At 39.2% G+C, this 11,314-nt stretch overlaps 1 protein-coding gene across 1 annotated transcript; it reads left to right on the forward strand.

The window, feature by feature from the left end:
• The first annotated feature begins 2,396 nt into the window (after positions 1–2,396).
• On the forward strand, positions 2,397–10,122 carry LOC308707439 (CUB and zona pellucida-like domain-containing protein 1). The gene is made up of 8 exons (XM_081393952.1): positions 2,397–2,541; positions 2,701–2,885; positions 5,794–5,944; positions 6,299–6,510; positions 6,664–6,839; positions 9,079–9,470; positions 9,629–9,877; positions 9,967–10,122. The coding sequence occupies exons 1-8, from the start codon at positions 2,426–2,428 to the stop codon at positions 9,974–9,976; spliced, it is 1,491 nt and encodes a 496-aa protein (XP_081250078.1). The 5' UTR covers positions 2,397–2,425; the 3' UTR covers positions 9,977–10,122.
• The last annotated feature ends 1,192 nt before the right edge of the window (positions 10,123–11,314 follow it).

Here is an 11,314-nt window from a genome sequence, read left to right on the forward strand (position 1 = left end):
AGACTGTGTCACTGACCTTCACCGATGTTGAGTAGGACATTTGAATTCTCTGATATTGAAACTGAGAATACTAAAAATGTGCAACTTTCAGATTTCTTTTGTCAAAGAAAACATTGCTACAAAATGAAGTTTTATGTAACAAAGTTCGGGAGGAGCACGTTCAAGTAATCAACCAATCAGCACAAGAGGAAGCCGGTATAAATAAAGCCTTTCCTCACCTCTGTCTCATGTCAAGGTTCACAGCATCCCTCCACCACCCCATCACCTCACTCTCGGCTAGTTTCTATCCCAGTAAAAAGGGGGAGTACTCTGGGTTTCGGGCCAGATTCCGAGCTCGGAGCCCTCCCCCGGACAGCATGCCAAATACGCTTAAAATACTACATCTGATTTCATGTATGTGTGAACTCGTGAAATACTAATATGGTGGACAAACCATAATTACATTTGCATGTGTTTTCTCTCTTTTCCGCCTACTAGTTTAGAAAAGTGCTGTGATTACATCAGAGTATATGATGGTCCTTCTACCCTCCACCCTTTACTGGACGAAATACGAGAGTACAGGAACCAATCTTTCAAATCAAGCAACAATGATCTGACTGTGCTTCTCTACAGTGATGCAAATGTAACAAATAGAGGATTTCATGCAAACTGGGTCTTTTTGGGTAAGTGATTAAAAGAAATGAACAGAACTTAATCTATGATATACTGTACCATGAATTTCAGCCTCTCCTAGTTTGCGATGTGAAATTTCTAGTCATTCTCTCATACAGTTGTGACTATCTTTTTATCCTGGTTTCCATCTCTAGGTGAAGAATCATGTGGTGGCTATCTGACAGATTCGATGGGTGAATTTTTCAGCCCTCGATACCCTAATAACTACGTTAATAATGCACGATGCACGTGGACCATTCATAGCACAGGGAACAGGACTGTGTCATTGACCTTCACCGACGTTGAGTAGGACACTATTTGATTTTCTTCATTTTGGAACTGAGAATACTAAAAATGTGTAACTTTCAGATTTCCCTTTTTTTCAAGAAAACATTGCTACACTATATAAATATGGTGGAGAAAGTAATACATTTGCATGTGTTTCCTCTCTCTGCTTGCTAGTTTAGAGAAGTGCTGTGATTACATCAAAGTGTATGATGGTCCTTCAACCCTCCACGCCTTACTGGGAGAAATACGAGAGTACAGGAACCAGTCTTTCAAATCCAGCTACAATGATCTGACTGTGCTTTTCTACAGTGATCACAGTATAACAAGTAGAGGATTTCATGCAAACTGGATCTTTGTAGGTATGTGATTCAAAGAGATCAACAGAACTTGATCAATGATATTTCAGTAACACTTTATTTTGATGGTCCCTTTTGAACATTCTGTTGACTATAAGTAACTTTGCAACTACATGTCAACTAACTCTCATTGGAGTATTAGTAGACTGTCTGCTTAATATCTGCCAACTCTGTATTGTGATGAACCTCCAACAGACATTCTACTGACTATAAGTAACTTTGCAACTACATGTAAACTTATTTTAACCCTAACCCTACCAGTCTACTAATACTCTACTGACACTCTAATGAGAGTATAGACATATACTCTAGGTGCAACATTTCTTATAGTCAACAGAATGTGTTAAAGGGACCATCAAAATAAAGTGAAACCTTAATTTCAATCTTTCCTAGTTTGCTATATTCCAAGTCATTCTCTTATAATAACAGTCGTGGCTATCTTTTTATCCTGTTTTACATCTGAAGAATCATGTGGTGGCAATCTGTCAGATTCGATGGGTGAATTTTTTAGCCCCCGGTACCCCAATAACTACCCTGATCATTCACAATGCACGTGGACCATTCATAGCACAGGGAACAGGACTGTGTCACTGACCTTCACCGATGTTGAGTAGGACATTTGAATTCTCTGATATTGAAACTGAGAATACTGAAAATGTGCAACTTTCAGAATTCCTTTGTCAAAGAAAACATTGCTACACAATACTAATATGGTGGACAAACCATAATTACATTTGCATGTGTTTCTCTCTTTTCCGCCTGCTAGTTTAGAAAAGTGCTGTGATTACATCAGAGTATATGATGGTCCTTCTACCCTCCACCCTTTACTGGACGAAATACGAGAGTACAGGAACCAGTCTTTCAAATCAAGCAACAATGATCTGACTGTGCTTTTCTACAGTGATGCAAATGTAACAAAGAGAGGATTTCATGCAAACTGGATCTTTTTGGGTAAGTGATTAAAAGAAATGAACAGAACTTGATCTATGATATACTGTACCATGAATTTCAGCCTCTCCTAGTTTGCGATTTGAAATTTCTAGTCATTCTCTCATACAGTTGTGACTATCTTTTTATCCTGTTTTCCATCTCTAGGTGAAGAATCATGTGGTGGCTATCTGACAGATTCGATGGGTGAATTTTTCAGCCCCCGATACCCTAATAACTACGTTAATAATGCACGATGCACGTGGACCATTCATAGCACAGGGAACAGGACTGTGTCACTGACCTTCACCGACGTTGAGTAGGACACTATTTGATTTTCTTAATTTTGGAACTGAGAATACTAAAAATGTGCAACTTTCAGATTTCCTTTGTCAAAGAAAACATTGCTACACAATACTAATATGGTGGACAAACCATAATTACATTCGCATGTGTTTCTCTCTTTTCCGCCTGCTAGTTTAGAGAAGTGCTGTGATTACATCAGAGTATATGATGGTCCTTCTACCCTCCACCCTTTACTGGACGAAATACGAGAGTACAGGAACCAGTCTTTCAAATCAAGCAACAATGATCTGACTGTGCTATTCTACAGTGATGCAAGTGTAACAAGAAGAGGATTTCATGCAAACTGGGTCTTTGTAGGTATGTGATTAAAAGAATAGAACTATCATAGCCGGGACTTTAACTCGGGTCTCCGCCATGAGAGTCAGACTCTCAATCCCTGAGCCACTGGAGAATGGTGAACCCATTAGTAAGATACACTTAGAAGAAGTTGAGATGCATAAATTGTAAATTTTGTAAATTTGTGTAATAGTTCAAGCATAAAAAATCCATAGCTGGAACAAAACAACAACAACAACAACAAAACAGCTAAATGTAATTCTCAAATAACAAAACCAGTCCAAAAAGGGCATTCCACAAAAAATATTTCAAAATTTAAAAGATCTTAGAGTAAATAAAATCCAGAGAAAGTCCACAAAAAATAAACAGAGAAAGGTATAATCCAAAGGCAAGAGATAATAAAATGTATCAAATGTAAGAGAACACTTACTCAGGCAACTGACTTCAGAACAACTAAACACCAAGCAAAGAAACTAGGAGACAGAGTCACTTAAATACACACAGCTGAATAAGACACGAAATCCATAGAGAAGTGTGACCAGGGTCTTTTAGGTATAGAGAGAGGATGGAGCAACCCCTGAGATGAGCGATGAGAGACCTTCCCCTGATTGCATGTGGGACAGACACTTACAAAGATTTTGGTATCCTCCTTGATGTTCAGCCACCAAAACCGTCCCTGGAGGAATTCAAGGGTGCGAGTAGTGCCTGGAACAGCTTTAGGGACACACAAGCAGGTTGGCTGGCTTGTCTGGTTCCCGGGCCTGGGCTTGTCTTACTGTATTTTCAAGTTCCCATCATACAGCGGCCAGCTCGGGATAATGGGTAAGATAGGATCTTCTTGGTTACTGCTTGCGTATACTCAAAACAGTGGATTAGGTTTAATATTTTTGGAGCCAAAATAAACAAACTGGTTGAAGAATAGAGATCGGCGTGCCTGATGAGGGTGGAGTCGATTGACCTGCTGAATGTACTCTAGATTAATGTGGTCAGTGAGTACTTGAAATGGGTGTTTGGCCCCCTCAAGCCAATGTCTCCATTCTTCCAGCACCAGTTTAACAGCCAGTAACTCCCACATGGTAATTCCTCTCTGTTGGTGTAAGGCAGTATGAAAGGAATACACATGGATGAAGTCTGTTATCCACCCCCTTCTGGGAAAGGACTGCTCCAAACACCCACATCCGAAGCATCCACCTCCACAACGAAGAGTTTGTCTGGGTCTAGGAGAGTAAGAATGGGTGCTGTAAAGTAAAGTGGAGTTTGAATTCACTGAAGGCAGACTCTGCTTCAGGCAAAACCCAGCATTGTTTATTGAGAGCTGATAGGGGAGCCACCACAGAGCTGAAGTTCAGAATTAATTTTCAATAAAAGTTGTCAAAACCAAGAAATCACTGCACCTCCTTCACAGACGGGCCAATCCATGACTGCTTTAACTTTCCGGGATCCATATGAATATGGCCAGGCTTAATGATGAATCCCAGGAACTGTACTTGGGTCACATGGAATTCACACTTCTCAGGTTTGACATGAGCATGTCTCTAAGGATATCATTTATCAGAGGAGGTACTGAGTGGGTACTTGAGATAGGTGTTGGGGTTCTTGAGACTCGGGAATAGGGTCAGGGGAACTCTGGATCAAATAGGTGACATGACAAGTGGCACCCTAATTGAGGATAGTGCCAGTGGACAAGTCAAGATGAGGGTTATGGTGAAGAAGCCATGGGTGACCATGGATAACAGAGAACTCTGGTATCATGTGGAAACACAACTCCTCGTGGTGTTGGTGAATAGAGAGGTGAAGGACAGAGGTAAGAAGGGTTACCTTCCCAGGACCCAGAGGTCTTCCATCCAGTGCAGTAACTGTCAAAGGGGCAGCGAGTGAGTCAGTGGGGATCTGGAGACTCTTAGCAAGACATAAGTCCATCAATGTCCTGGCTAAGAACACTTACTCAGGCAACTGGCTTCAGAACAACTAAACTCCAAGCAAAGAAATTAGGAGACAGAATCACTTAAATGCACACAGCTGAATGTGAAACACAGCTGACACATGTGAAAATACTAACACTAATTAAAAGTTGAGTAATCTGGGCACGAGAGCACAATGAGGACCTCTAGAGGCCAAAACATACACAAGCAAAATACTGACAAGAACTTGAACTATATTATGATATTATGAATTTCAACATCTCCTTTTTTGCTACAGTATGTCAAATTTCATATTTCATAATTACAGTTGTGACAGTTTTCCATCTCTATGGGAAGAATCATGTGGTGGCTATCTGACAGATTGGATGGGTGAATTTTTCAGCCCCTAATTCCCTAATAACTACATTAATAATGCATGTGGACCATTCATAGCACAGGGAACAGGACCGTGTCATTGACCCTCACCGATGTCTTCACTAATCTGATTGTGTGCGAACTCGTGAATGCTAGTTTGTTGGGCCAAGTAGCTGTTATTTGGTTTACTGTGCAGGTAAATGTTTATAATGTGACCTTAATATATGTATGAGTAGAACATAGCATTGAATAGGTATATGAGTGTGTTTGTGCCTTTAGGTAAAGATTATGGGTGAAAAGTGTGTGTGAAATGTGTCACATGCAGAGTATCTTTAATTGTCACCTGTGAAGTGCCATAGATAATTTGGAATGGATAGTGTCACTGAGCTATTACATATTTATTGTAGAACAGATTTGTTAAATTTCGTAAAATATCACCTGGACAATTAACAAATATGGTTTTCAAAATATATGTGCAAGGCATCTTTTTGTGAGAATTGGCTACACAAAACCTTTCAAAGTTGATCAACAACTCTCTCCACAGCATCTATTGTGCAAAATTTACCAATTGTGATGTTTTTCTCCTCTTTTCCTACATGCCTTGACACTGCTGATTACTGCTATGCCATGTATTTTGGGGTATTATGATCCAGTTTCTCAACCTCAGTGTGGAGGACACCTGTATGAATCTGGGGTGTTTTCCAGTCCAAACTACCCAAACTATTACCATGACAATGCCTACTGTGTGTGGTATATCTCTGCTCAGCAAGGACAGAGGATCTTCCTGTCATTTGCTGATGTGCAGTAAGTGAGAGTTCAGCTGTGATTGATTGAATTTTGGTGGAACAATGGATCTTAAGTTTGGTGGAACTACTAGTGGTACTTATGTTTGCATCTACAAGCAAACATAACATTTGATTGATGAAAACATCATATTTATTACCATATTTTACATATATAATAATAAAATTTTCTTTTAGCATATAATTTAATATATAATTAATAAATTATTGTTTACTGTTATGACCAGTGTTATTATTTGGGGTTTATTAGAGTTTGTGCAGTACCACTAATGACCTGCAGGTGGGACCAGTTATATGGCTTGTTTAATTCAAATGAGGTTAAATGTCTTTAAAGATCTTTTTCTGATTCTTCCAGATTGGAGCGCTGCTGTAACTGTGACTACATCTCTATACATGACGGCTCTTCCACTGGTCATCCACAGCTGGGAAAGGTCTGCTTCAATGACACCACCAACCAGCTGTTTCTCTCTTCTTCACGATACCTGACTGTTGTCTTCAGGAGTGACTACTCTGGTGTCAGCCATGGTTTCAAGGCACATTTCACAAGCTCTCTGACTGCAGATGAAGGTAATACCATGTTAAATAACTAAAATATAACAACTTTTAGATGCTAAACAGCTATAACTATTATAAAACATTCAACACTTTTGTCTTTCCTGGATTTAAAATATATTCTTGCACAAACATTAGATTGAGGGGATGAAATTATTTGTATTGCAGGTCATGTGAATTGTTCCTCAGACAACATGGTCATTGTCATTCAAAGGACTTACTTGAGCTCACTTGGGTTAAGTGGAAATGACCTTTATGTGGATGATAATCTTTGCAGACCCACTATTAACAGTACTGAGGTTGTGTTCAGCTTCCCTCTCGACACATGTGGAACCGCCAAAGAGGTATGATATGTGTGTCAGATCCAGCTTTTAATGCTTGAATTTGATGTGTTGGGCTAGTAAGCATTAGCCTGGTTAAAACCAGACCATTCTCAGTAGTAACTGAGATATGGTCTGGCAAAGCTCCTTTAATAACTCATTTCCAAAGGGGTGTCACCAACGGATGTCGCTCAAATGCCTCTGGGCACAATTGGATAGACCTAAAACTCCTAAAACCAATCAGAGATCGTCATGTGTAAAGCCATATGCTGCGTCCCAATTCGCCTATGTTACACTCTATTTTATTTTACAGTCTATGGTTACACTACGCCATATGTACTCTTTTTGTGAAGAAAATGTATTTACTTTTGAATGTGTAGCAAAAAAGTAGGCAACTTTGGGACATACTACTTCGTCATCTTTATCGGACGGATCTGTCGCGTGCATCCCGTCATGTAAACTGCCCTGTCAATCATCTTGTCACAGTTAAAATCCTCTATTAAATCTAATTTAATTCCCTACCGTTTCGGAGAGAGAAATGTAGTAGCACGTTCATCCTCATGTGTTTGCAATTTGAATATAATAATGCATTTAAAAGTTGGTGTGCTTCACCAACGGACGTCGGAGTGGACGTCGCTCAAATGCCTCTGGATAGGCTAGACCAGGGGTCGGCAACCCGCGGCTCTTAAGCGCCGCCCTTGTGGCTCCCTGGAGCTTTTTCAAAAATATGAAAATGGAAAAAATATTTTTTGTTTTAATATAATTTCTGTAGGAGGAAAAACATGACAAACATTCATAACCCTTTCGCACGTACGATCACATCGTGTGATTAGAACGGTCAGTGCATGACGTGATCAATTGCTAAATTCAAATGTGCTCTTGCGCGTTGGCTGGCGCTGAGCCAGAGACAGGCGCGCTCAGACCTGTCATATAACACAACTTCTCCGTGTTTTCAACCACATGTTTATGTTAGGTTTTAGACATATAAGTACTAAAAAAACAATACATTTAGAGTTTGTAAAATATACAATGATGTTAAAGGAAGAGGCAATAATAATCATTTCCATTATATACGTTTTATTCATATCAGATACACATTGTGTAAGTAACTTTAAAGTTTACTCTATTCTTCTCCCAGTTCACCAGCCACTTACTTTTATGTATTTCGGGAGAAGTGGATGAATTCACGTGTTGTAAATCCAACAGATCCGATTCTCTGAACTGCATCTGCGGCACAAACTAAGATGGCGGCGCCCATCGCGCATACAGCTCAACTAACGCGATCGTTATAAAGGTGTTTAAACAACAAAACACTTCCACTTGCATATATTTGACAATTGGAATATCAGATATTTCATGCCATATCTAAAAAATTTGTTAATATTTTGAATAAAAAAGGAAAAATGACATAAAAGCAGATCATCATTCATTCAGCTCTGCTGTTGCTGCGGTGTGTCACGTGACACGCAATGACGCGTCACCATGGAAACCATAAAGTGACACATTCTAAATAACGGTCGCCTTGAAAAACGGTCGCTTTTGGGTTAAAGTTTTTCAACGTTGTAAAAATAATACACGAATAAATAAAACGAAACATAATACATTAAAATTATAATGGAAATTAAATTAACAGCACCATTGTACAGCAGAGTAGTCACGTGGTGCTTCATTCTCTCCAGGATGCGCTGCAGGTAAAATAAACATTTAACGTTAATCATGAATGCTCATTATGTATTTGTAGCCTACTTATCATTTTGATACTAGGGGGCTAATAAAGCTAATATAGACACTTACAGCATGTGTTGCCTTCATTATAAGGCTTATTTAAGGCTTTTAATTTTTTGCGGCTCCAGACAGATTTTTTTTTTTTTTTTTGGTCCAATATGGCTCTTTCAACATTTTGGGTTGCCGACCCCTGGGCTAGACCTAAAACCAATCAGAGCGATCGTCATGTGTAAAGCCCGCCTCAACGTTTCTGATTGGTGCCTTGATTTCTCGGCATGGGGAAATGGACTTGAATGAGCTCTTTGCCAGACTTACTTGCAGAGCAAATCTAAATTTGCTGGAAGTTGTCTGGGTTTTCCCAGGCTAAGTAAGTTCCCAGGCTTCTCTCTCAACACATGTGGAACCGCCAAAGAGGTATGATCTACATGAGTGTCAGATCCAGCATTTAATGCTTGAATTTGCTGTGTCGGATTAGTTAGCATAATTGAGGAGCATGTTTACCACACAACATCACCTTCCCTCTGTCTCTCTCTCCTAGATGATGAACGGTTATGTGTCCTACACCAACAATGTGCGGGCATCTCAGTCTCAGTCGGGTGAGATCACTCGTCAGTCACATTTCCTACTACATGTGGGCTGCCGAATGGAGCCTGACACTATGGTCCAGATATTCTACAAGGCCAGGGAGATCATCACTGCCAACATCACAGGAACGGGACGCTTCAATGCCAGCATAGCCTTCTACACCTCCAGCAGTTTCTACCAACAAATTTATGACTCTCCATATGAAGTGAACCTGAACCAGCTTCTGTATGTTCAAGTCAAGCTAAACAGGCCTGACAGCAGCCTGGATCTCTTCCTGGACACCTGTGTAGCATCTCCAAATCCCAATGACTTCAAAAATCGTTCCTATGACCTGCTGCGTAACGGGTAAGACAGTATTAGTAAGAATTATGTTGCTACGTACTGTAGTTCTTGTACTCATTTGCATTAATAGTGAAACTAACTCAATGTGATTGAGTTTGACTATAGTCCAAATTTAGTTATCTTTCAAATCCAAGTAATTTCTCTTATTTTATCTTTTGTAGCTGTCCCAGAGACAACACATATTATTCCTACACCAGCGGTCAGCACTATTATGCTCAGTTCAGATTCCAGGCTTTCAAGTTCCTCCGGACTCATGCCTACGTGTACCTGCAGTGTAAAGTGATCATCTGCCCCGATAACGATTACAACTCTCGCTGCCGCCAAGGTTGCCGCTTCCGTCGCAAGAGATCCATTGACAGCACCTACCACACCAATACTGTGACGCTGGGGCCAATCAAACTCAGTAGCAGGTATGTTTTCGAATTAATTTACCTGCCAGTTTTTGATGTATTAACATGGAGCCTTTTACTAATGACTGTCCGGTCACTGTCATTCAAAGCTTGGTGTGAAGGAGTCTGAGAAGTCAAAGGAATGAACTGATCATCTTCTCGATCATCACCTTAAACATTACCAAGCAATCTTTATTAACCAATCAGCAAATTAATCTAAAGACAAGTTGTATTTTTGCAATTCAATAAAGCATTTCTAAACAGCTGTTCTTGTCACTGTTGTCTGCATTCATTGTGCCTCTCTGAAATTAAACAAGATAATGCAAGGTACAAAAGACAATAAAAAAATTATTTCTGTATTAAAATACAGTTAAGCATTAACCTTTTAAATTATTTCTTTCTCTCCCAAGGTGTTTTTTTTTTTAACTAAACTACATTGTTAATCAATAGGCCTATTTGAAAACTGTTATTCTTACTTCATTTCTATGCCTTTTTTAAAATGGTATAAAACCACATAAAAAGTTCAAAACCAATGCACAATTAGCACATAAGATACATTTCTAAGAAATTAATGTGTTTTAAACTAGATTTGAAAAAGATTTTTCCCATTTGTTTATTGTAGATCTCCACCTCTATTCTGTTCCTTTATCCAATAATATTACAATTATATTAGTGTGCGTTTTTGAATGAACAATCCCAAATAAGGTGAAAACATCCATAAAAAAAAAAAAAAATCGCCCCCTCTAAAAAGAGCACTATTTGGGAGAACAGCCATTTGTAGTGGTGTCTGAAAACATAGTGGACATTATAGAATAACTCTGATTCAGATACTCATGAACAGATATTCAATCCCATAATGCACCGCAATACCGAGATTGCATGTAGGGTGCTTCTCAAACGGAAGGTTGCGCTTCCCTGCAGCATTGCTGATCACCAGAATAAGGTATGTTTTGCATGCTGGGACCAGCTTGGGATGCTGGTGTGCTGATGAACCAGCATATGTTGTCTTTTGAGTACTGGTATGATGCAAGACCACAACAAAACTTGCTTATGTGTTACATAAAACGTTTCCTAGTTGGTGTTCATAGTTACAGACCAAGTCAATTTTCCAAATTAATTTGAATCAATTATTTAATAAAGAAAAACGCAATGTTGCTGGTAGGCCTACACAGTAAAATCCTCAGTGTTAAACAAACACTGTTTAGTTTTAATATGGTCCCAATCTATAGAGAGTAAAAGTAACACCAAAGCAATGTTGCAGTAAGTGAAATAAAGTAGATTTACTCTACAAGTGATGATTGAGCAGTGACGAACACCTGCAGTTAACAAGCAGAATCACTGAAGATAAGAGGAACAACAAGACAAGAAAAGAGAAGAGATGAGCAGAAACAAAACAACTACAACTGACTTATACAACCTTAGATGAAATTGTCATAGTAAATAATCCAAACATCCGTA

This window comes from Scardinius erythrophthalmus, assembly GCF_964197995.2.
Source record: "Scardinius erythrophthalmus genome assembly, chromosome: 19".
NCBI lineage: Eukaryota > Metazoa > Chordata > Actinopteri > Cypriniformes > Leuciscidae > Scardinius > Scardinius erythrophthalmus.